This window comes from Liolophura sinensis, chromosome 1 (genome assembly GCF_032854445.1).
Source record: "Liolophura sinensis isolate JHLJ2023 chromosome 1, CUHK_Ljap_v2, whole genome shotgun sequence".
Classification (NCBI taxonomy): Eukaryota; Metazoa; Mollusca; class Polyplacophora; order Chitonida; family Chitonidae; genus Liolophura; species Liolophura sinensis.
Genome location: NC_088295.1, coordinates 20,766,633 through 20,794,414, shown reverse-complemented (window position 1 = coordinate 20,794,414; position 27,782 = coordinate 20,766,633). Strand labels below are relative to the sequence as shown.

Sequence of the window (27,782 nt, the reverse complement as noted above, 5' to 3'; positions counted from 1 at the left end):
GTTGATAAGGCACTAGTTGGGAATGAGGTACATGCATGTAGATCTGTTAAGCCTGAGTTACACCAGAGCTACGACAGCCTATGACCTCTGCAAATTATTACAATTCTTTGATCGTAGTCAGTGATTTTACTCGGTTAAAAGAAATTGTTTGCAGTCAAACATAAAGTGACCCAAAGGCTCCTGCAGGACTTCATGACGTCAAAGATATTATGTAAGAAAAATTACTGGAAACACTTGTTTTGTCTTATGTATTATAGAAAGATTGCAGAATTTATTTACATTCCGTAGATTCTACATTGATTGATTATGGTCATACTCCACTTCTGCATTATTTCAGCCACATCGTAAATGGTGTTGTTATCTGTCAACTTCTATATCGTGGCAAGATTCTACCTCAAACCCTCAGATAAACTTATTTTGTGTGGTATTCATTCAATAAATATCTTCTGAGAGTATGATCTTTTTGAATCATCTGTACTGATTTATTTAATATGGGTGAGGCTTTGGGTTTCAGAAGGTTCTCTGCGTGGCGCCTGTCAAGGTGGAGGGGTGTCTCTTCATGTGTGCATGTCAAGGTGCAGGGGTGTCTCTTCATGTGTGCATGTCCAGGTGCAGGGGTGTTTCTTCATTTGTGCATTTCAAGGCGCAGGAGTGTCTCTTCAGATGTGCATGTCAAGGTGCAGGGGTGTCTCCTCAGATGTGCATGTCAAGGTGCAGGGGTGTCTCTTCAGGTGTGCATGTCAAGTTGCAGGGTGCCTCTTCATGTGTGCATGTCAAGGTACAGGGTGTCTCTTCAAGTGTGCAGGGGTGTCTCTTCAAGTGTGCATGTCAAGGTGCAGGGGTGTCTCTTCAAGTGTGCATGTCAAGGTGCAGGGGTGTCTCTTCAAGTGTGCATGTTAAGGTGCAGGGGTGTCTCTACAGGCGTGCGTGTCAAGGTGCAGGGGTGTCTCTTCATGTGTGCATGGTTAATTCATATGCAAGATATTTTAAATGTAAGTGGCAACAAGCATTTGTCCATGTGATACCTTTTTTACGGTTGTAGTTTCAGAGTAACATCTCCATTATATGTATTTGATTTTCTTCCCATGTGAACAGTGTTATGTGCCTGTAACATTAAAGGCCGTTAGGTATTATCCCTTGCCTGTATGCATGCACCATAAAATATAGTTGCTACTGGCTATATTGTTGTGCTTGGAAACACTTAAAATAATGCTGTGTCAGAACTACATGTATACCATTCTAGTTTTCAGAATTATAGATCTAGGTTCCTAAATTCACCACCAGGTCTTTGTTTTTGCTTTGCTGTTCTTGAGCTGTCAAAGCTGCACGCCACTAACACATATTTCCATTGATCTTACTGTTCTGAATTTTTATGACCATATTATATAAACAATACAGTCGCATTAAATACAGATGTTACCAATACATCCAGTGAGTTAGGACCTACAGGTAAATGTGACTGTTGCTAGACTTGAGTAGGGTACTCTTGGCGTTGCCTCAAATAAGATAAAGATGTGGCCATGGTTGAAGTATATGGTTGATCATTGATATATATACTACCAGCTGATGTATATTTACATTCATTCTTATAATGGTGTCCTTTGTACTTTGTCCTGGTTTCGTAGTGGGTTTGTGTGAGGAGGTGTGTCCAGGTAAGTGGTCAGGCACAGTGGCTTCCTCTAGGTTTTGTCTGGTTCAGTAGTAGGTTTGTGTCAGGAGGTTTGTTCAGGTAAGTGGTCAGGCACAGTGGCTTCCTCTAGGTTTTGTCCTGGTTCAGTGGTAGGTTTGTTTCAGGAGGTTTTTCCATGTAAGTGGTCAGGCACGGTGACTTCTGGCTTTGTCCTGGTTCATTAGTGGGTTTGTGTCAGACGGTTTGTCCAGGTAAGTGGTCAGGCACAGTGACTTCCTTGAGGTGTAGCCCTGGTTCAGAAGTGGTTTTGTGACATATGGTTTGTTAATGTAAATGGTCAGTCACAGTGGCTTCCTCTGGGCTTTGTCCTAGTTCAGTAGTGGATTTGTGTCAAGAGATTTGTCCAGGTAAATGGTCAGTCACAGTGGCTTCCTCTGGGCTTTGTCCTAGAGGGTTTGTGTCAGAAGGTTTGTTCCAAGTAAGTGGTCTGGTACAGTGGCTTCCTCTAGGTTTTGTCCTGGTTCAGTAGCAGGTTTGTGTCAGGAGGTTGTTCCAGATAAGTGGTCAGTCATAGTGGCTTCCTTTAGTCTTTGTTCTGGTTCAGTAGTGGGTTTGTGTCAGGAGGTTGTGCAGGTAAATGGTTAGGCATAGTGGCTTCCTCTGGGTTTTATCCTGGTTCAGTAACTGTAATACTTCACTACTCATCAGAGTTATTGCACCATCTGCATTTACTTCCACTTGAAAATCGTCTTGGAACCTCCACTTTTTTAAGGTTTTCAAACTGACAGTTCGTTACTGAGAAGTAATACTGGCATTTTTGGAACCACTTCCTGTATAGTATAGATGTAGAACGATAACGCCACTATAATGTGCAAATTTAGTGCTGTTCCATCTACTTTCAATAAAATTAAGGCTGTTTTTGTTGTCCTTGACAGACGTGTGTATATATATATATATATATATATATATATATATATATTAGAGAGCTCAAACTGGTAGGGGACATGCTTATTTATAATAGTAGGTTCTGAAGGGTGCAGTAAATGTGACAACGAAGGTGTGGCATGAATTTGTGCAGTTGGCGGGAATTATCCATGGCCAGATGGGATACATTCTCATATCCATAAAGGTGTCATTCCCACTCAATGCACTGTCCACTGCACTGCTCCACTAATGGATAGCTTGTCTGGAATATGTTGTTAATTTGTCGTTATGTGTCCACTATCACCTGTTCATGTAATGTTTCCATGGTGATGAGATTCATAGAGACAGTAGTACATGTACATGTATGTTAATTTGGTTATTGATATGAGAGCTGAATGTACTGTGGCTGTTTCTGGGTGCACTTCATTGATTAGAACTTTTGAGATTTGATGATGACACAGTTCCTTGTGAACTAAGCTCAATGCATGAACTGATCATGATTTATGTTCACGTTTTATCTTGATAATAGGGCTATCTTTAATTTATATTATTTTTTGTGTATGCATGTATGTAAGTTAATATGTTTTACACAGTAGGTCTTCATGCATCTGTTACAAGCTAGCCAGAATTTCTGCTTATTTTATTCATTAGATCTACAGGTATTCAAGGATTTACATCGTAGTCTTGACTTTAATTATTCATATTGGTACATGTTCAAAAGCAGAATGGAAAAATTGCTCATAAGCCACATACTTTTTAGTTTTAGATGATTAATATCATATTCTTAAGTCATGTTATTTGGCTTACCTTGTATTGTTGGATTTGGGGTGTGATTTACATGCCAGGCTGTCATTGTAGAACTTTTCGGCTTAACAGAATGATGACATATATGTATGAGGGGTATGTATGAATATTTATGGCTAAGTTGGCAATATCACCGAAATCACATCTAATCTTTCATTGGACTGCAGAGCACTTGCACCGTATTCTGGGAGAGGTTTGGATACAGTACAGTACATGTACGTGTGTTTAAGGCAAATATTTTGATATGGTTTATGCCATGCGTCAGATTAAATCGCATTTACAGTGTTATGCAAGAAATGAAAGTACACAGCAGTCATTTAGTATTTGTGCTGTTTTCGGCCAACTGCTTTACATGCTTTTAGACACACATGGACATGCACTTGCAGCTGTTGTCATTGTTTCCGTATTTGTCCTGTGTTTGTTATATATGGAGATGTAGGGCTGAAGTCATGGTTCATAACCCCGCTGTTCACTCAAAGTTTCTTCGGCTTTAAACCCAGCTGGTGAGAGGAGAAACTGAGATCTATACATGTACATACACAAGGCAATTATTTATAACCTGTGTCCTCAATGTAGCCATACAGTTTGTTTTCCTTCTCTTAAAATAAACCCCCCTCCCCACTCCATCTGTTAAACTTGACCTAGAATCCATTGTGCGTGTACAAAGTTTCTGTTCAAGTGATTTTGTTTACATGATAGTTTCCTAATATTTGATCATGGATTTTGTTTAATACTCTATTTTGGCTTCATTCATTTGCTTTTGTAGTTTTATCTTTTCTAGGTGACTTACTAGTGTATTACATTAGTGCAAGGGCCATACATGTGCCTTCAAATTCCTCACAGTGAGAAACCATTGGCAATTAATCACTCCTACAAAGTAAAGTGAGATTTTTTTGTAGTATGAGTAAATCTCAGTATATTTTTGGTTGACTGATTTACCTGAAATAATCCAGTGTACATACAGATGTGGTGAGAGTGAGTGAAATAGATCACTGTTGCAGGTAAAGGTGTGCGCATACAGGTACTTGTACATGTTTACATGCAGTTACTTACAGGGTAATAAGAACATGATGTTTGTTTCTATGTAACATTACGAGGTTAATTCCAAGTTTGTGTATAGCAGTAGTCAAGCCTGAAGTGTGATAGACATTCAGATGCAGGCATGTTGAAGAATAGTAAAGGTTCACTTATTGTAGGAGAGATCTGTGCCAGCTGAGAGCTTTCTTCATTCAGCCTTCCAAGTAACAGGCCCATGAAAGTCATAAACAAATCAGTTGCTGAAGGTGTTAACAATAGGGGCACAGCTGAAGGTCTGTCTCTCCCTAAACCTTTTTATGCTGCTGACTATTAAGCCAGTGTAAGGTCTTCAGCTCATGTTGCAGGCTGTAGGTAATCAATGTGTGTAGACCAAGGAACCTGCAGACTTTAACAGGTTTGGGTTCATTCACATTTTGTCCCTTGTACAGTTTAGTAAAATATGTGATGAGAAGTTTGTTCGGTTGTGTTATAACATTGCTGATTTGTGTAATTTCAGGCTAGCCAGATGTGAATAGCTGGGAAGCCGTGGATCTGTGGACAGTAAGAGATTAGAGACTAACCAGGCTCAGGTTGACTTCATGGGGCTACTGTTATACTGACAAGCCCCTGTAGATGAGAATTTGACAGCTCCTGCTTCAAAGTGGAACCTGAGCCAGACAAGGACAGACAGGAGTGGGGAATATCATCAATACCTTCCTCTGAAGAAGAAGGCTAGCTTGTGGCACCTTGATAACCTCACTATTGACATGTAGAGTTCTTATATCACCGGTTCCTCGGCAAACTCATGCAGGCTTGTATCATGGAAACGGGGTATAGCATATTCCCTGCTAAGACTCCGTTGACTCACACAGAATCTCAGCCTGATGTTGGGGAAAATACCAAAAAGAGTGACCTTCTCCTCTCTCAGGACTGTTTCTCAGAGTATGCCAAAATACACACTAGGCTTCCAACGGGGAACAATCTGGCTGTGAACCGGCGGGCAGACAGACAGCACTCCAAGCGTATGAGACGGAGGCTTGTCTACAAGAATGGTGAAGTAAACATCACACAGTCAAACATCAGAAAACGCAGACGCAGGTACCTGGCGGACATATTCACAACATTGGTGGATATAAAATGGCGATACAATCTAATGCTTTTTGCATTAGCCTTCATTTTAAGCTGGCTGATATTTGCTCTGATTTGGTGGTTAATTTGTTTCAGCCATGGTGATTTACACGAGCAGAACAAGAACAACAAGGAGTGGGTGCCATGTGTTATAGCCATTCACTCATTCACCTCAGCACTGCTGTTTTCTATAGAAACCCAGCACACCATAGGCTATGGCTCCCGCTCTACCACGGAGGAATGTCCGGAGGCAATTGTGGTGATGATGATTCAGTCCTGCTTTGGTGTGATCTGTCAAGCCATGATGACTGGCATTGTCTTTGCCAAACTTTCACGACCTAAAAAACGAGCGGAGACCTTAATGTTCAGTAAGAATGCTTGTGTTTGCAAACAGGACGGCTCCCTTTGCCTGCTGTTTAGAGTGGGAGATATGAGAAAGTCACACTTAGTGGAAGCTCATGTTAGAGGAGTGCTCATTAAAAAGAAAATCACTAAAGAAGGGGAAGTTTTACCCCTGTATCAGTTTGATGTGGATTTGGGATTTGCTGATGGCCGTGACCGCCTTTTCTTGGTATGGCCAGTTATTATAGTGCATAAAATTGATGAAGAAAGCCCATTCTGGGAAATTTCTGCAGAGGACTTGCACCGTGAGCAGTTTGAACTTGTGGTTATCATGGAGGGTATCGTGGAGTCAACAGGGATGACCACTCAGGCTCGCAGCTCTTATCTCCCAGGAGAAATCCTGTGGGGTCACCGATTTGAGCGCCTGGTCACGTTCCAGAAGGAAAACGGCCAGTATCAGATTGACTTCTCTCGGTTCCACAACACCATTCCAGTAGAAACCCCTCACTGTAGTGCAAAGGAACTTTCTGAAATGGATGATACGGAGACACCAGCCGACCAAGTGTACATCCATGATATCGATGATGATGACAACACATCTACCCTATCCAAACCTGAAATGATGCCCAGCCCCTATGTTATCAAGAGACATGGGGTGGCGCAAACAGACTTTTTTGACAATGAAGGAGACTCGCGTCGAGACTCAATACTAAGTAAGGGGAGTGTGAGCACTGAAGCTGGATCTATTAGGGAGGAATCTGAAACTCTTCTCTGAGGCACCATCATCTCCTGTATAGATAATATTACATGTACTTGTAAGTATACATACGTACTTTTACAAAATGTAACGTGAAATCTTCTGTTGCAGTGTTATGATACAGGTGACTACAATTTACGTGTGCATGTACATATATGAAGGACTACATTTATGAAGTGCCAATGTCCTGTACACGCACATGTGGTCTGATTCTCTAGTGGAAAATCACCATTCTCCATGACAATATGACCCCTTTTCACCGGATTTTTTGTACTTTTTACAGAAGTAGAAATATTTTACGTATATACATACATATATGATGACAAGTTCATGTACTGCGATTTCCTGAAAAAATTTCCACAGAATTGTACTTTTGATTCTGCAACTTACATTTACATGTACCCCTCCATCAGAAGAATGGCATCCTAGATGTACATTCCAAACAAACCTCCAAGATCAATAGAACTCCCAATGGAAAACAAATAACTTAGTCACTGACAAAATTTTAGCTCAGTAATACAATACATGTACATGCGCAATGGATGTGTGGCACATATGTACATGTAAACGTATACATGCATGTCAGGAACTCATTCTAAAATGATCAAATACCAATACTCCTGTACATTTGCAATGTCCCAGTGCAGTATATACATGTAGCTGTCCTTGTGCTTCACTTTCCATGACTTTGTTTGTCTTACCCCTAAGAGCTGCAGTAGAGTAGTTTGCTGTAGAAGTGCTAAGTTATTCTTTCAGATGTTTGAAACATATGGATTGGTTGCGTAGTGCTCTTAAATTGGGTCTAAAATGCAATTTAAGGAGTCATGCACCATTATTGTTAATTAGGTATGATAGCCAGCATGGTGCAATATGATGAGTGTATAGAGGGACACCAAATTGCAGTTCTCACTGGTGGCACATGTTGACACATGTGTATTTGATATGATTTTGAAGACATACAATGTATGTTAGTGAATTGCAGTGCACTGCAAAGGATCGTGATTTGAATGGACTCCTTGGTTGTTCAGTCTGATGGTTCTATGTCTAAGATTCCATGTTGAAAGAGAGAAGGCTGGGAGTGAAAGTAGGCTGGTCACAGATAATCCTTCACAAATATTGTTACTTTTCCCAGTTTCAAGTAAGGCTTCTCAGATATTAGCGCTGATTTACACTGTACATGTATGAGTATTGAAATAACATGCTTTGATGATTGCCTAGGTAGGTGAGTTCAGATGGATGCAGTGTTAGCCTGTAGTGTGACCTATCCGTGAACTCAGTGAAGCACGTGTACATGCATGTACAGTACATGGTCTTCATTCTTGTTCCGCATGCACATACATATAATGCACAGTAATTTGTGTTCAGAGTTTTGTGCTACATTTCCATGGTTATATCATGTGTAAACTAAAGTGCTGCATCCTCATGTGTAATATGTGTACATGTAGATACTAATTTCCTGTCAAGCTTACATGTACATTGGAGGTACATGTTAATTATGTTCACGCATACTTGTGCATGTACATGTAAGTCTGTATGTCTAATCAGATGGATTTCTCTTGGCCCTTCTGTCCAAACAAAGCCAGTTAATGATGTGATGAATCTCATTTTGTGGCCTGTACATTTCCCTTAATGATCAATGTAACATGATTAGCTCACTTCCTCTGTGATTAGTTAACGTAAACTGATTTGTTTTGCTGTGTCAAATGTGGTGATGTTGTGGATCCAGTTGCGTTTACATGTGCGTTGCTGTCAGTACACATGTAGATCATCTCCTGTTCATGTACACATACCTGCATCTATAATTTTGTTGTGTAGCATCTTTAAACAAGAGTCGATCTAGTTGCATGTACATGTAGCTTGATAAAAAGATACTTTTTTACATGTGGCTGAAAAAGTTAATTATTTTCCGTTCCTAAAAATGAACTGAGAGAGGTTACATGTACATGTATTTCTGTTTACTAAATGAAGAGCAGGCCAGTGACTTTAGAAGAAATGGATAAAAAGATTTCAGACAAAGAGATTAGCACTATTCTTCAACATGAAGCATGAAGCTAGCGTTAACAAATATCAGTGTACATGGCTAAGTGCACATTGAGATTTGGCCTGGTGCCAGCCACTATAGCACGGGAATTAAGATGTCAGGCAAGGTAAATCCCATGAGAATATGGACAGGATATGAAAGCTGTCTATAATCTTATCTCTAACATCTGTGGTGGGGATTGATTTGTGTCCAGGTCTCCATCACTGTTTGGGGACAAAGAGTAACTTCTCTTGGTGCGCATACATGTACATGTATGGCTGTGTAGCATGCACTACCTGCATATATGTATATATATATTTTTCAAATGACACAGGGCCTGAGGCTCCGTGGCTGAGAAGATTAGCATGCCAGGGCAGTGCAATGATCCAGGAGCCTGCCACTAATGCGATCGCTGTGAGTTCAATTCCAGCTCATGCTGACTTCCTCTCTTGCCGTACGTGGGAAGAAGGTCTTGCAGCAACCTGCAGATGGTTGTGGGTTTCGCCCTAGCTGTGCCTGGTTTCCTTGCATCATAATGCCTGGCTGCAATCATGTAAGTGAAATATCCTTGAGTACAGCATAAAACACCAATCAAATAAATAAATCAAATGATGACATATTTCGATTGATTCTGATTGAATCAAACACCTTATAGAGCTACATAGACGTTTTTTGTGAATTTTAGTTAATTTCTTATCAGAAAAACATACGTGTTGGCATCAAAATTGTCATTTTTAAGTGCTTCTGAACGGGCATTTTACACACCACACTGTAGGTTAAGTACAGTAGATATAAGGACCAATCCTGGGCACGCTACAAATTAATACACCTTTAAAACTACAATGTCATCCCCACAGGAGGATTAGCCAATATTTGACAATAATTATCAAACTGCTGTGTATTTAAACATACTACATGTAGTTGTTTTAATCGAGAAGCACTTGAATGAGAAATAATTGTCCTTTTTTGTTTTGTTTTTTTTTTTGTTTAGTTTTTTGTCCTGGCGAAAGTCACATTGTGTTTCATAACACAACGCACACAAACGGCAATAACTTTCGGCAAAAATGACCTTGACTAGGGTAAAGCACAGAGACACAGAAATATACTAAGTATTCGCTAGGATATCATAACAACTCAGTAGGACTTGGGGATGAAATAAAGTTGATTTTCTACAGGCTGGATCCGATTGACATGTAGGTTGTTAGGACAGGTAAGCATGGGTTGGTTTCAGACTTTCTTTGTTGAAATAAAAAATATTCATTCAGTATGTATCTATGTGTATGTAGCCGGAGAAGTCCTGCCATTCTTCGAACTCAACACAAAGAGGGACCATTTTGCCACATTAATGTTCGACCGAAAGGGCCCGAAGCATTTTGGCAGCGTTCGAAAAGCTCACTATGATACTGACTTTCGATCAGTCGACAAACTCGGTTAATTTTTGAATATTGATAAATTTAGATCCTTCAGAGTACAGCAGCTTAAACAGCATTGAGAAAAGGTTACGAGAAATCTTCTCATTTAACTAAGAGTCAGAAACATGTGCCTGTTAGAAGTTTAACACCCCTGCCCACAACAACAACAACAACATTTGTACCCACCTATCAAGCAGTAGTTTTTCTGTAGGGTACATTTAAGTAAACAGAGAAATAACTACAGAAAGGTTTATAATTAATTCTTTCACTGAAAACCACTTGTAAATTTAATGTTTGTAGGACACTGTTAGCATTTTTGGGATTCACTGTCTACTTTAAAGTTCTTGTTTTATTCTTGCCCAACTTGTAATTTGTATGCCATCACTCAGTTTTTATCAGAAAAGCCCTAATTTCTGTTCCTCTTGTTCCTCGTTAACAAGTCAGTGTGTGAAGTGAATATATGTAAAAATATATAGATAACTAGCCAACACAATACAATATAAAATTTACCTTGGTTTGTAAAAAAGTTATTTCAGATTCTACTTTGGTTGGTAAAAAATTTTTAAACTCAATTTAACCCCCAGGTAGAAATTCAGTTTTTGAATTTCGGTTTGTAAAATTTCGACTTCTATGAATCCTTTTTGAATTGAGGCATGACACTGCAGTGTAGCTCGTGAAATTAGACTAAGTCAACCTGAGAAGCAGTAGTCAGTTTTAATCTCTGGCGTTGTTCTGGAATTTACATGTTTGTGACAGTTGTGGCTAGATACTTTTTTTCAGTTTAATTAATAAGTTAGAGAAAGGGTGTGACTGATGAGAAAATCTGATAGCCTCTGTGTCAATGATGTCCCCATGTTTGCGCATTAACAACCGGAGTGTCAATGAAGATCAGTGCTAGGTGATGTGGCCTCTTTTGTCATGTAGCCACCAACTCAGACATTGAGATAGTAAACAAAAGACAAAACTTTACGTCATTTACCGTCAGTTATCTCAATTAAGACCAAAGAAATGTACCAAGGTACCCAACATTAAGAATAGGATCACAGTCAAGTGGCTGATAAATTAGTATAATGATCAGAAAGACTAAGGTTTTATACTCAAATTCTTCAACGACCTCTGCGACCAATATTTTCAAATATTCTGAGAGAATTATTGAATGTAGAAATATATGTTGCAAAGTTTTATGAAGCTTACATCTTTCGGTGACACAAACAGATTATTTTAAACTTATTTTCATAATAATTTATGCATAATTTAAATTCCAGTTAAAAAAAAAGCTTTAGAGATTGAAAAGTTTGAAGATTTACATAAAATGCTTGGTTGGTTAGTAGTAAACACTGAGTGAGGCCAAACCAGAAAGACATTGCACACTGAACCTGGCGGTGATGTGTTTGTTATTGTTACTGTGCCTTGAAGGCTTTATAGCTGATACATGTAACAAGAGCTGACATACCAATGCAAATAGACATCCTTTCAAGATGGTGTATTTACACATGTAGGTATAGGTGATACATGTATGTCAATTTTTTCTTTTCACGCATTCATTTTTCATAAAAATATATACATGTATGTGGCAGTCCAATTCACTGTGTAAAAAAAATAACTTATTTACATTGACAGTTTTGTGTTTGCTATTGAGATTTATAAAATGACTTGGAGGTCAGAGATCAGTGTTTCCAGCCATTAACAATAATGTATACATGGGCCTGATGTGATAATTAACAACAGGAAATAGAACTCATCTGTGAAGTAGAGGATATCCTGTTGCTTTACTTTGATACATGTATAAATAATAACAATAATAGACTGGTCTTGTATTTTATAATGGAGAATACATGTTGTTGTACTCTGCATACTAAAAGCACTGATAGGACATTGACTGATCAGTCAGTATGTTTGTGTGCACAGATACCTGTATGATACCCAAGGCGCTGCATGTGCTATACCATGACTTGACCAGGCGCTATGACAGCATGCACTGTTTTAATAGCTTGTTGGTTAAAATAGAGAATTTCACATATTTACTTGTACAGTACGTGTAGATGTTCAGACGCCAACATAGTCCCTGAGAGCACACCTTGTAAGCCTAACACGCTATCTATCCGCAGGTCTATCGCCGGTAGATTAATGGCCTTTCCGTACCCATTCTGTTCTATGTATAGGGGATGTGTTCAGAACTCTAACAAATAGGAAAACATCCGAACCATCTTTGTGATTACTAAACTAATAATCTGTGCTTTACTGTTTCACGTAATTAATAAATCCAATATTCATCAAAACTTTTGACATTTGTAGGTAGTAAGTATATCGTTGAGTTTGGAGACGACATCATGCCTTGTTCCTATAAACAGGGGAATTACTGGCGATGCTGTGGATTACTGAGTGGAGCGCAGGCTTTATTTAGACGGATTATCCCTTATTATCAGTACTCAAAACAAGACTTTTTTTCAGATTTTTTCTTATTACTATACCCATTACTTGGGTAATAACTTTCACAACGTATTATATGTGTTTGAAGTTCAGAACTCTTCCAAATAGGAAAATATCCGAACCATCTTTGTGGTTACCAACTAATAATCTGTGCTTTACAGTTTCAAATTATTAATAAATCCAATATTCATCAAAACTTTTGGCATTTTAAGGATTGCCAAAGACAGAGGTGAATAATGGCTGTTAAAGTTAGCCTGATGCATTCCAAACGTTTGTCTCGGTAACTGTTGTACATTTTTAGTAAAAGTTTTGTGGATATGAAATGCTTGTGTATATTTTCTTGTTTGTTTGTGGTAAGTATATCGTTGAGTTTGGAGACGACATTCTGTCGTGTGTATATAAACTGGGTGATTACTGGCGATGCTGTGGATTACTACATGGAGCGGAGGCCTTATTTAGACAGATTACCCCTTATTATCGGCACTCAAAACACAAGACTATTATTCCAGAATTTTCTCATTACTACATCTGTTACTTCATGTTGGTGAATGCAAAACATGTGCGTGCAAGATAGTTTTAATAGCTTTCACAACAGCTTAGGTCTATTTGCATTCTCTGATGTTTTTTCCTTCTGATTTCCATATATCTGTACAATAAAACACCCTTCATTTGCACAGAGGTAAAAACAAAAACACCAGTCCAATGTTGTTTCTCATCCAGATGCCGGATGTATTTTGTGTTCATAACCCTGTCCATTCAAATGGAAATAGTTAAACGATCTTTTCTGGCAATGCGACTAATAATATATACTTTGCCATCTTTTGTAATCATTTAGTCCGCATTAGGCAAAACTTAGTTGAAGCTAGCCGTGTGTTTCATAAACGTGTGAGTCTTCCAAAGCTGCGGTATACATATTCACCAAATTTCTGTGTATAGTGCATTATGTTTGTCAGAGATTTAATGATTTGCCGTTAAAATACATGTACTTCCTTTGTGGTAGGTGAACTGGGGGAGGGTGCAACAATTTGATAACAACAGTTCCGTTTACAAAAGCCAACTCAAATGATCAAAGGTGGCTAATTATCCGGGCTAATAGAGCACAGTCTTTGTGGGACTCTCGGATCTTAAAGCAAAACAACAGTGTCTTTCAAAAGGAATAATATAAAAAGTGCAGTCCAAAGAAGAAGACATCATAATTTCTCTTGCTGTTGCTTTGAATCATACCCTGCCTTACACCACTACGTTTCGGGGATATAGCTACATACCAAGAACAATCTTTTTGATGTCGTACACTTTGACGAAATCCCTTTGACCTTCTAGTTCATCTTTGCAATATCCGTCCAGGACTGAAAGTGTCTCGCCATAACGAACTTAAAGGTAAGCTTATGTTTATTGGCTTTAAAAGGCATGTCCCGAAGTTAACATCATTTATTGAAATAATGTAAGCATATCTGTTCTAGTTATTTATTCACTAGAACTGCATGTGTTTATCCATTAATTATACTGCATATATTGATAATTGTCACTTTCTCAGTTTTGCTTTTCTTTGCGATGACCATGTATCCTTTACATGTATGTAAACCTTTCTTTCCATTTCCTAAGTACGCTTTTATAAAGTTTGTTTGTGACGGCAAGACTTCGCAGAAAATTTTGAAAATGTGTTTTTGGGATGTTTTTTCCTCTCTTTTTGTAACAAAATATTCCTGTCGGCAATAGAGAACGAATACCACAGTGCAATATACCACCATTAACTTAGTACTCAATTTATTTTACACAGGTGACCCAACAATTGTAACAGATGTTGAGAGGAAGTATGTGAAATCCCTGAAAATGAACACCACGTCAAAACAGAGGGTAAGTTATTTTGTTCGAACACTATATCAAATTATAGAAGTCCATAAATATATCAAGAAAGTACTTGTGTGTAATGTCTTGAAACTTGCCAGATATATACTGTATACAGCCATGCCTGCTAGTTTGACAATAACTGCTCATGTTCAACTTTTTGTATGCAGATGTTTTTTTTATGTCAGGTATGGGATGACAGGCGTCTCCTATCTTATATTCAACCTTTGTGTGCGTGACCATTTCTCTTTTTCCCCTCTTCAGGTACATGTATTTGCCTACCAGCTGCTCGCCCGTTGAAAAGAAGCATTGCCAGGAAAACAATCACTTTTAAAGACCTGTTGAACAGAAAACCACACGGGTTAGTATGTATATGCAATTTTTCTCTTTTAAATAGTGATTGTACATCTTATGTCTAACTTCACTACCACGCCGGCATGTTTTACTGAACATTGGCTTAATTTATTTTTTTTTTTTGGTTATATACAGGATATTGTGTTCTTCCCCATGAAACTGAACAGGCCATCTTCATCAGTGCCATCCAAAACCAAGCCGCATGCCTTTGACTTAAGCTGTTTGTTTGGAGATATGGTGGGACAAGGTTCAGCGTCGGGTTGAGAGAACCTTGTCAGCTTGCTATACTGACCTATCGCCCAGCACAACTCTCTCATCTTCACCCTCTTCTGACTCTCCTGCACAAACTTTCACCTCTCCTATTGACTCCGCTCCTTCTACTCTAACGAGACCGACTTCCCCCTCTGTCACACCTTCCTCCACTGTCACACCTTCTTCCACTATCACACCCACTCCTACTCCTGTCTCTTCATCCCCACCTGTGTTTCCTGTTCTCTCCCCCACCTCGGATCTCCCTTCGGATAATCAACTGTCACCCTTTCTATCACTATTAACATCCTCAGACTTTTCCGTCAACTTACCCACCTCTGATTGCCCTGCTCTCTTTAACATGGATACGTGTGAACTAACCGCCAGCTTGCCCACTGATCCTCTTCCCTTCTCTGTAACTCCTCCTCTCTCCCCTAGTCAAGACCAGGTCGTTTGGGACTCGGACAGATGTAGAACCTCGGTTGAGACCCGAACCGGAGCCTGTACAGAGCCTGTCTACCCCTGATGAGCCCACAGACAAGGATGCCAGCCTGTCGCCCGTGGACTGGCCCTGTACTGGAATTCACTGACAGCAGGTTCTGGCAGCTGAGACCTTGTCAACTTGACGGCGACACTGAAGGGCCAGAGGTGGTGAAGATTTTGAGAGATTCACATGGGTCCATCTTGCCAAGAATTTGTTGTTCGCCGGTTCTAGTTTGGGAGAACTGTACGACAGGAATGCTTCCGGCATAAACTTTGGTGGCCGACAGAAGGAACCCCTAAACGAAGTTAAGTTGTAGAGGATCATCGATGTTATCTGACTGCATTACAAAGAAGACAACATTGAGAAAAAAGTAGCCACATTGTTGAACTCTGCCATACACTGTTTATGGAAGCAGCGCCTGCGTCACGCATGGCTTCCACTGGATAGATTGTTTATCGGATTGTAGTATTGTCAGTGAATTCATGGGTTTATACTTGTAATAATTTCTGTTATATAAATTAATATAATACTGTTAATATGACAACAATAAAACAGATTTGTTCATAAGTATTCTTGCTTTATTTTTTGAAATACATGTATGGTAGTCATATATGCACTTGAAAACATGAGTTTATCAATAGCCTGTGGCTGCCCCATCAAAAGCAATCACAGCAGGTACAACCTTATAAATGTGGTTAATATATCTTTCGCATGTTTTGGCATTCGGGTTATTCCAAAATTGCTCAATCCCTTCTGTAAGCTGGTTGGTCTTACATTCTTTCGAATGTGGTACTTCATCGAAGCCCACATCATTTCTGTAGGATTCAGGTCCAGGGATCCAGGAGGAGCCGGCATCATATTGATGTTGTTCTCTAACCATCCTTTTGTTGATTTACCGGTGTGTTATGGATCATTATCCTGGTAGAGTCTGTAGCCGTCGGAGTACACATCTCTGACGAATGGCTGTAACAGTTTAAATCATTTTCAAAAAGTCGGTAACAGAACTAAAATTGCAAGATCTTAAATTACTGATAATCACTTATATGTAAATATGACAGCTTGCCATTAAGTACTTTTCCAGAATTGTTTGGTATGCATCACTCTTCAATTTTCCCCGTAAAGATGGCGATCTGTGTGGCTCCTCTCCGGGCTATTCCCGCCCAGACATAGACCTGCAAAAATTGGATTGTCAAATCAGGCATATAGTCTGTATATCTAATATCAAAGAACTTTTAACTTGAAACTCTATTTAGAAAACAACTACTTTGAGGTACAGAAGCATCCAAAAGTTGATGGGTAGTATTAAGCACAAATATTAAGAAATAACTTATTTGATACGGGTGTTTGGGTATCCCTTTCAGTCGGCATATCTTTCCTTGGCGCCGGAATGACAGTCTGATGTGCATTGCATTTTTTTCAGTACTCTCATCTGTGAATATCACATGGTCAAATTGTTTGTTGTTGGCCATCACGTCTAGGCAGAAGAGCTTACGTTTTTCTTTGTTCACATCCCACACAATCTGACAATGCACTTGTCCATCCAAGTTGCTGATGGGCTCTCTTGACTGTAGAATGGGACACTTCAACGCCATACTGCTTATTCAATTTATGCTGAAGCTCCGGTGCTGTTATTTCATCGTTGGCTTCAATGCATCTGTCAATGAAGGCCAGATGCTCAGGGTTCAACTTTCCCTTCTGCTGACAACCGTTTTCCAGTAGATATTTCCTGTTCTCTTCTCGCTATATATAACTTTATAGCCTGTGTGCTAATGCTCACGTCGTTCTCTGCCAAGAGTCGTTTCCGGATCAGCAGAGGTGATACATTCTCTGCGTGCAAGTCGTCAATTCTAGCACGATAGAACTTGGAAATTCGTTTTATCTTATGGGGCTCCATGTTTGATTGTGTGAATTGAACTTTTTCACTCTTTATATAGAGGAAGCAGGCTCACTACATTGACAATAATCGATTACTCAATTTCGGTGGATTAAAATACCATAGGATTAGGATTAAGGCTACAAGGGCTTCATGAGTGACACTTATGAGCCGTCTTGCCCAAAATGCGGACTGAATTCTCAAACCTCAATACAATGAAGGCCTGTATTTGAACATGGTAGGTTTCAAAGAGATGACTTTAACTATAAGTATATTTATTCTAGAGTACTGTTTTATTTCGTAGGTTGCCTCTGTAGGTATTTAGAACTTGAAAACATTAACATATAATCGTGATTCACATGCAAGATCCGAGATGAAGGATTGCTACACAAATACACACAGGCCTATGCGCCCTCTTTAAAATTTCAATCCTTACATTAATGAAGTGCATATTGGGTAGCGTTTATATTAAATTCAGTCGACATCTTTCAATATTTTTAAAGATTTGCAAATCATATGCGCTCCATTCTGCTTTATTTGTTGAAGTAGATTAGGCCCATTTTGAGCGATATAATATGAACGTATAAATACGAGTTGCCGAAGTAGATTTCATCTTAAATTTTCATTCATTTGAAACATAACCAGAGGTTTATTGACAGGATTTAAAATTGACAGGATTGAATATCTGGCAATGACTGATGACAGACATACTGGTAGGCCATATGCCATGTTAACCCGACTTGTGGATTTATCATGAGCTGTCAGGCCACATGTGGAGCGTTGCGGTGTGTAAGCACAGGCGACATACAGCCGGACTACATTTTCACCGAGTGATGTACTCGTGAGCCTGCCAAATGGGGGGATATCCCCTTCTTTCTGCACGAGATATCGCTTTGTTACCGCGTGTCTATTGACTATCTATCCTCTATCTCCCGCGGGTCTAACGCGTTAAACTTCCGTTTTGATGTGGGTTGTACTGTAGTATTGTACATGGAAAAACATGTACATGTACATAAAAGAGAAACAAAACAGTAAGGTTCTGGCTTCCCCAAGGTGAGAGAAAGCACCTTATAAATACTTGCAATGTATCCGCTTTCAGCGTTATATGCCAGGTCTAATAATGTGTACCCCATTTAGCGCATATATAATCTTCTATTCCTGACGTCTGAAGTAATCTACATGTATATGTAGGTTCACAGAGTTCTAAGTGTAAGTGGCATAGCTGACAGCAAGTACATGTATCATGCCACATCAGCTACAAGCAATTTTTTTTTATAACTTTACATGTATCTACAACTTCATCTTATCTCAGTGTATTGTTGTTTTTGCTCTCTGTTATAATGGTAGAGTTTATAACTTGAAGGGGTTTCAGTGGATAAGGCTGGCATTTGTGAGAGTAATTAATTCACTGAAATGGATTGGATCTAAATGAGAACGGCAACATTCACGAAGGAGAGGGTTTTTTTTTCAAGAGAATGTGCAAGGCCAATGTACTTGCCTGTATGGTTGCTTAAGAATCTAAGAATATGTATAACAGAGCACACCTACATTTATGCTGTTTGCAAGTGTTGGGCTTTGTGGTTGTAGGGCTTTTAATCGGGGTTTTCTCAGAGATGAGGGCTTAACACCAAGTTAAGCGCTGCCCTGCTAGCAGGCTAATTTTACACAAGTAGAAGTGCATGGTGGTTCACGTTGCTTTTCCTGCTTGTGGAGTTGATTTTTCTCTCAACTACAAAAGATAAACTCAGGTAGTATTCAGACACAGAGTTGGAAGCCTGGATATATAAGAAAAAAACCATCGGTGGGCATGTTGAATATGAACACACTTTGTGTTCCAGTGGAGTGACTCTTTGACATTTTGTTAACTAGACTGGGCCCTACTGATAAGGCTCGCTTGCATCATGTATGCATTTGACAGATCTTCAAATCTCCTTTTGCACCCACCACCCTACCCCTTCTTTCTGTCATCATCCCCAAAGCAACACTAGTTTTTGTGCTATATTGCCTTGCACTTACAAGGCATCCACTGTTTGTATGTCGACGACGCTGACAGTGTGAAATGAAAAGCCAATATTCTGTCCGAAAATTATGGGCCAGATAGAAACCTGTGAGTGGAGTGTTTGCAGGTTTTTACTATCAGTGGTGCGCTTTCTCCGGTGACAGCCCAGATGAAAACACAATTTATTACTCCTCAGGATTAGAGAACTGGCTTCAGAGAATCTGGCTAAGTCAGTGTTTTATGATCAAATGGCCATTTTCATCTGACGTGTCCCCGTTCGGCAAATTCTCCGTTCGGGCCTGTCTGGGATGTTAATTCTATTGTTCTATTGTAACCTGTAATTTAAGACTTCTTCAGGAGCCTAGTTTCTATAGAAAGATAACCTCTTCATCATTTCTGTAAATCAGTCTGGTACGACTTTGTGGAGGGTCTCCAGTCATGTACATGACCAATAACTAGCCTCCACCTAGCTACCTCCTTAGCTCAGTAAATAGACCAGTTACATTCTAGTCTGGAGTCAGGTTAACATTTGGAAGCTCATTTAATATAGACAGGAGAGGGCAGACGTGGTTATGACCAAGAAGCCAGATCTGCTAATAAAGTTGTACATGGCATTGTCAGAAACACAAGCTTTACCTAGATTTAGAGCTCTGAATATCTGAGTACACCATCAAATCGTACAGCATGAATTGCTAATCGTGAAGGTTAGATGAGTTTTTGTATCTCTTATGGTATCTATGAGAACTAAACATGAGTAAATTAGACATGTACATTTGTATTCTGAGAATCATGTTTGATCTACATCTCACTACATGTATCCATCAGACCATACATCAAAGCCTACCTATAGTTTGTGAAGCATATGATGATGGGTATTACCATACCTGTGAGTTAGCCTGTTTCAGGAAATACAATATTGATTACATATTGTACATGACATTTGGCATGTGTGTTGAGGTAAATTTACACATTTGTCAACGTTTTATTTGCTTAATGCTGTAATGAACATGGACTGCTTTATTTATGGGAAACGTAACAAAGGGCAACTCCAAAAGAAATTCTCATGAAATTTGAAAGCCTTTCTTTTTCTAGCAGGCTCACAATCAATAGCTGTACTTGTACATGGTCTTAAATACATTTGGCAGATGTTAAATACAAATGATGTAGATGTCTATTCAGGTTTATTACGTAGAAGTTGGCACATGCACACCAGATGTCCTCAAACTCTTCTTTTGCATGATCCTCTTAGCTCTGTTCGGCTGCAACATGGTCCCTCGCCCTCTCCCCCACCCCATCTTGTCCGAGATTGTCAAAACATTTTCTTGCCTATTTAAGTGAAAACCTAATTTCTCTTGCTTGTTCACGTGTATTTTCCCCCTCACTTTTCACCTGACTTGAAATGTCAAATGTGCATTCAAATTTACTGTCTGCTCTATTACTGTTATTCATCTCTTTGTCTGTGGAGCGTAAATAAGAGCAGAGCAATTTGTCCCCTCATAATGCACCTTGCTAAATTACTGTCAGATTGGTACCTGCAGTGACCATTAGATACCATGCAGATAGTCATTAGTTTATATTTTTGGAGGTGAATATAGAGAGGAAAACAAAAAGCTTTCATACCCCTTTGCTACTACCAAAAATGTTTATTTTGGCATTCTGGTGAAATGTAAGGTTAATACTCAGCTGTGCTGTTATAATTTTATCAGCATTAGTAAGCAAACATAAGTGTTTACACCCGTAATATGTATGTTCATGAAGTTGTATGAATGTAGATGCTTTTGTCCCAACTCAAGTAAGGCCTAGTACCTAGTTTTCTTTGTACCCAAATAAATAATTCAGATACATAGATGGGGATCTGTTTCTCTTAGTTTAGGATATTAATAGACACAAACATAGTTTGTTCTAATCCTGGAGAAGTCTTTTCATGGCTGTTTATCTGTAGTAATGGATAAGTTAGCCTCATTGTGGGAAACCACAGAGCCTGTCTCCCTAATTTCACAATCTTTGTTCTGACCATGAGGGAATTGTTCATAGCTCCATTGTATACAGCCCATAGTGAATTGTTCAGGGCACAATAGGTAGGTCATTAACTGTCTAGTGTGCACGGACCACGAGCACACCGTGCTCTACTACATGTATCTACTACAATGGACATCTGATCAGTATTGTCTGTTATCAAAGGTTTCAGGATGTGTGTATATTGTTCATTAGAATGGTTTAACCATGTGAGAAAAAAGAAACTCAACATTCCTGCTACAATTACATATATATTGGTTAAAATGAGCAGACCAGGCGTACCAGAAATTAAAAGAAACAGGGTATGATCACCTTTGATTATTTGAAATCCTCTCATTATAGTGCGTACATGTAACTGGTATTCTGTGATCAGGCATGTTGAGTACGGGATACCACAGTACACATTGTTTCAAATACTCAGTATTGGCTGCGCTATTTTGGGTCCCCAGCAATACACCTGGAAAGGGTGAAGCTGATTGAGTGAAATGGGGTGGAGAAAATCAAAACATTTGATTTTGCATCTACCTATGGTGGATTTATTTATAAGAACTCACTCACAAACAACTTTAACGTTTTCACTCGTGTTTTGATAGCAGGGGTTGGAGTATTATTTTTTCTGTGGTAACCTGCCTAATGCCTAATGTTTTATTTTACTGGTCTGACCATTTCTTGACTGTACACACTTGTTAACAATTGCCATTTTGGGATCAAAACATAAGAAAACAGCCAGTTATTGTCTTAATTTATTATTTTGTGTTTTAATTATTGGCAGTATAATGTATAAATCTGAAGTGTCTCTGTGAATATGTTGCTACCTGTTCTCATGATCGTTTCATTTCAGTGCATTAGCTTTTCTCTTCATGAAGTCACAGGTACATGTATACGTCAGAAACTGGACCCTCGATGATACTCTAACATAGCAAACTTTGCAGATGATCCGTGTAAAATTGAAAGAAGACATTTGGGAACGGTATTAGGATAATTCAGTGCTATTTCTCTCCATGCGTATGCCTTCAAAACCTTGCCCTGAAACATTTTGCATTTCTTTAGTTTATGGTGGCATCTTGCCTATGAAGATGTATACTTACATATAATGATTGAATCAGTGGAATAACAACAATTGACAATAATTTCTGTCAGGGAGGTCATGTTTAATGGGTCAGAGACAAATATTTGATCCTTGGTGAGCAAACTCATGTTCCTGATGGCCTTTGTAACTGGCTTGTGTTCCTAAGGATATGTATGGGTTGTTTTTGAATTGCAGTATTGAATTGATTATTTTCTATTTGTAGGCTAGAATTCTGTCCTGGCTCTGATGTTGGAACCTTACCTGACCATCTGTGCGCTGTAAATGTTCCACGATTGGTGTGATTTAGTTCAAGGACATTCTGTACAATACTCTGCGAGTTAATACTGGAACTGGCAGAAGAGTTACACTGCAGGCCGCTGGATGTCTCGTTCAAGAGCACAACTCTCATCATCACACAGCAGGAATAGAGCGTCTGACAGAATATTACTTGTTCTTTTCAAGTTTTCTTTTCAATATTGCAGCCTTTTGTGAGAAGTCTACATATACAAGACCAACAAATCTTTTCTGATATTGATGCTGACTGATCAGCTGGATATTTTTTTGCACTGCATGGATTTTGTGCTTTTGCATCAGGAGTTGTTCCCCTTGTTCAGGACTTCTTTGTGAATGAGTTCAAGGCCTGACTATCAAGTGTTTGTGTTACCAGCACATTTACTGTATTAAATGTGTTTGATAATTGTTACATTGTAAATGTAGGCTTATGTGATGCGATTTTATTAAGACAACAGAGCTGTGTCAAAAGTGTCCAATAATTGTTTTCTGTAGAGAGTGGACAGGAACAAGAAATTGTGAGAAGCTGCTGAGAGGGTATGGTGATCACATGCGAGCTGCGTTTAATTATTCAAATTTTTTGCTGTTTATTCTCAGTGTTATGTGAGGTGCTGAGTTCTGTATTCTATGATGTGAACTACCTGACTTTGTGTTGTGCCAGGTAATGAGGATAGATATCGTTACATGGACAGTACATGGTATTGTATATGTAGAATTGGTTGTGATTGACCAATATTGTATATACATACATGTACATGTATAGATGTATATGTCATCATATGCTAATTTGTACATTTATACTTTTGACACAGATATATTTTAATAAATCAAGAATACAGTATTTTACATGTAAAATGTGAAAAGTTTTTATTGGTTTCTGTAGCCTGGGCTGTACATGTGTTATAAATAGTGGGGTAAATTTGGTTGCACATGTGTATGTATTGGTGTGTATGTTACTTACATATCAACCAAGTAGCCTGAATTATTAGTCAAGTTATTGTGTAATGAAAAGTTGATGCCCAGAGTAGAATGTAATATCCTATCTGAATAATACGTACATGGTGGAAAAATATCTGTTGTCTGTAAACAGTAACAGTGTAAACCTTTGTGAGGAGATTTGCTGGTTTTGTGTAGATTTTTAATGTCTCCACATTTGGAATTTGAATGACTAGAAGTGTGTGCACTGTTCATCTATGTGCTCTATGTGCTAACACTTTTCATTTATCATGCAGACTAGGTGTACCCTAGGAAGCTGTATTTTATAAACAATGAGTGAATTTCAGCCCTGGCGTTTAATTTGTTGCTGTATTAGGTTGCTCAGAAAACACAGAATTAAGTCATGGGAAGAAAACTTGAAAATTTGCTCTGCAGTGTAAATATTTCACATGATTTGTGGTAAATCATGTGCTGTTAACTTTGCAGCAGAGAGATCTGTTTGAATAGGAAGTGCACATCCCAGGGTCTTGTCCTTAATGTATCTGTATAATAAAGCACCTGATGAGATTTTAAGAGATTGAAGGTGTAAATACATTTATGTTTAATCACCACACCACATTTGGAGAACCCTATCTGTGAAGACATTCCTGATTTAACAGTAGCCCTGTTTAACCCGGGTTTGTAGTTAGGTACAATTATGTGTATGTCCTACAGGAGACTGACTTTTAATGTTATATTACAAAACCTGACAATCAAAACCTTCATCATAAACTGTTGAGTACATCTATGTCATATCGGACCGGGTGCATCAACATGTTTTCCTTACAAAATTATTGGTTATCAGTAATAATCTAATATGGCTTTTTTGCTATCTCCATCATTTAGATTTATAAACGTTCCACAAGTGAGATTCAGTGCTGCGTGTTGACAATTTACAAAGCCATTTACATCATTTATTTTCATTTTAATGCATGATATCTTTTAGCTCACTAACTATGTTGAGTGTATAAGTTGTATTCAATAATTACTACTTTACTTTTGTGTTTATATCTGTATTACTGAGTCAATGGCAGTTTCACATACATGCTTTTTATGTCCAGATATATTCACTTTATGTGTATATATAACATTGTGTTTGTTAATTAGGTTATTACTTTTGTTTTGTTGATTTTTATAGCTCTATTTTAATCAGAAACCGTAGTTTTCATCATAGACTTGTTTCAGTATTGTCTGATATTTGAAAACAGTTACTGGGCAACACATTCACACTATTTCCCAGTTATATGTCAGTTGCTGTTAACCTGAAAATGTGTATGGTCATATTGCTATATGAACTTTAAAACTCCACAGACATATAAACCTCAGTGTACAGCATTTAGTTTTACTCTGCACCTTACTTAATATCCTTATACAAGAGGAATCTCACAAGTATAGATCACAACCTGTATTCTTTTTGCCAGTCTACTGGCAGTTTTGTCAAACACCTGTCACTTTTCACCTGTGCCTTGTACCCATGTTAACCTGATGGCTTTTTGTTTTATATGTTCTACATGTACATTTACAATATTCAAAGCCTGAAGCTAAAGTTTTATCATGTTTATGGAACTTTCTGACCTGAAACAGATTATTTAAGACCATCACTGTCTGGGCTTTGCATGCCATACGTGTAAGGATGGCTTCTGTCAGTTTACAGACACCTCCAGCAATACAAGAAAGGTAAACGGCTTTTTTCTACTCTATTATCAGTCATGATAATTCCACCAGATACATTCATGCTACGTGCATGTATGATGCAGCAGTACATACTTGTATGTGAATATATTAATGTGTGTGTATATATATGCAGAGTGTTATCTAAAGCTGTTGTCAGCAACCCGTTTTTGAGGTCACAAGCGGCTTCTAGCTAAACCTTGTCATATAGTCACCATGTATTCGGAAGGGTATATTACTCATTTACCACTATACAGTGTATATGTAGGGAGATTTTAACTGACATTTCATCAACTTGACAATATTACAAGTACCTGGAACTGGAGCTACTGAGGGAGGAAGTGAAGTTGGTTCTGAAAAAAAAAAAAAACCCACACATTATGAACCATTAATTCTTGCCAGTCTGTCCACAGGAAATATACACATTTATAGCATTGAGTACACAGTAATGCAACTATAATGTATGATAAATAAAGATCAGAAAATAAATATGTTTTATTTGAGATACATGACTGGTGAGTAAAGTATGATCTGTTTGCCTGACGTATGGATCTCTTGAGATCTATTTCATACTCATTATTATTCACCATAAACACGCTGTAGGCCTATGTTCGTAATGCTAACAGGCTGTTTCTCAGAGTAGCCATAACATTTTATGTGGTCAAATTTATAATGGTAAGGTTTCAGCTGCATTGAGGAACACTCAACAAGTAATGCAGTTCACAGTGTCATAGCATCAGATTGAATTGGGAATGGCTATATCTGTGCTCTTCAATCAAAGAAGACCCAGATGGGATGCAAACCACTATGCTGAAAACAATCCAAAATTGTTCCAGTATTAAGTATGTTCAGTCCTGTAGGTGAAGGCAGCACTCTGACTGGGTATTCCCATTTTGTTGATCAAAATTCCACTGATGTGAACTGATTAGTTGTTAACGAAGTTTACTGACCCTTCAAGGCTGAGTTTTCTTCAGGTCACAGAAGGGCAATGAACAAACCAGGATATAAATGTGCGTTCATCATTGTTACATGTAATGTGTGGTAGTTGGTTTTTATTGGATTTAATATCAGTTAATTGGTTTCATTTGATTCACATCACAGTCAGAATTAATCCTTTCACTAACATTACTTTCTGCCTGGTTTTGATTTGACTACCTGACAACACTGTATCAGATTTGTTACATAAATAGTTTTCCTGAATCAGTTATATTCAGTGCACTTCAACACTTTGCTTAAAGTGTTTGATTTTATCCGGCTCTAGTTATTTTGATTTGCATTTTTATTGCAACTTTATCACCTATGGTTACCTGGAATGTGAGAAACAGTAAAGAAAGTTTATTTTCCTGTATTCATGTTCACAGTGATGACAGTATGAGGTTGATATATTGAGTCAGTGCATTCGGATGTAAAAAAAAAAAAAAAAATACATGGTCAATGCAGTATGACTGTTTTCTGTCATTGTTCTCCCTGTTTATCATGGATTGCCCACTGCACCCTATGCAACATGAAGTAGCTATGCACATGCCTGACCCTCTCCGGTAGTGTACAGATTGAACTTATGCCCCAGTATCGCCAGTGGAATACATGAATTGTGGAACAAGGTAACCATTACATGCACATGTATACCTATGTTGCGTTCACTTAGCAGATTAACATGGAATTTAGCAGTATTCATAGTGAAAGGTTCATGTATACATTAAAACTCCAGGTGGCAGACCTGTTGGCATTTCATGTTGCGATTGAACTCATTGCAGTGGTGTACCATACATGATACATGTACATGTTTAATATGATTCACTTATAACATGCTGCATTTCCCATAATCATCTAAATTGTTAAGTTTTTATCACGCTGATATCTCTGCTTGATCATTGAAGGGTGCACCTTTTGTGCAGAAGTTCATGGTACACCACATTGATGTGAATAATATCTGTAACTCTTGTACTGTACTGAGGTTGAGGGTGTGATGACTTCGCAAACATGCAGAGGTTAAAGTTTTAATCACTTACTAGTGCACTAGGCTATGGTTGAAAGGTAGATCATCTATTATTGCCCAATGCTGATGTGTTGATCACTTACTGAAACATCAGTCTAAGTTTGTAAGGTTTATAATGCACCATTTCAGCAGACAATACAGTTAGCAGTATCATGTTAACCCCACCCCAACCAAATCATTAGGGAATCTGGTTTGTGTATTTTTAAACTTCTGATGTAATGTTTGGACAGTAAAATCTGTCCCGAGTTTTAGAGAAATAAAGAATTATTTTCACTATTTATTGTTGTTTTTTGTTGTTATCCTCTCCCAAAAAGGAAACGCATGCACTATATGGTGACACCGAATACTGAGGTGAAGGTCCACTTGTGACCAGTATATATGGTGTCATTGCTGAATGAGCTTCTTCTGTTCATTGAAGACTACTGACATTCTGGTTTTACTTTGGTTGAAAATGGCAGCTTATTAAAGTAATTATCATACTTTGATTTTAAGCAGG

The 27,782-nt window shown here is 38.4% G+C and overlaps 1 protein-coding gene across 4 annotated transcripts in view; it reads left to right on the top strand.

Moving 5' to 3' along the window:
* Positions 1 to 27,552, top strand: part of LOC135461501 (G protein-activated inward rectifier potassium channel 3-like) — a 68,058-nt gene extending 40,506 nt beyond the window's left edge. For 3 of the 4 annotated variants that reach the window (XR_010443364.1, XR_010443363.1, XR_010443365.1), the window contains 5 exons: positions 4,893 to 6,660; positions 13,465 to 13,841; positions 14,242 to 14,318; positions 14,574 to 14,670; positions 14,799 to 15,936. Coding sequence is in view for 1 of the 4 variants with exons in the window: in XM_064738631.1 (XP_064594701.1) it covers positions 5,181 to 6,620 (1,440 nt within the window). In the remaining 3 variants the exon portion in view is untranslated. Of the gene's footprint in view, positions 1 to 4,892; positions 6,661 to 13,464; positions 13,842 to 14,241; positions 14,319 to 14,573; positions 14,671 to 14,798; positions 15,937 to 22,576 lie in introns of those variants that run through there. The other variant, XM_064738631.1, reaches the window with a different exon arrangement.
* The last annotated feature ends 230 nt before the right edge of the window (positions 27,553 to 27,782 follow it).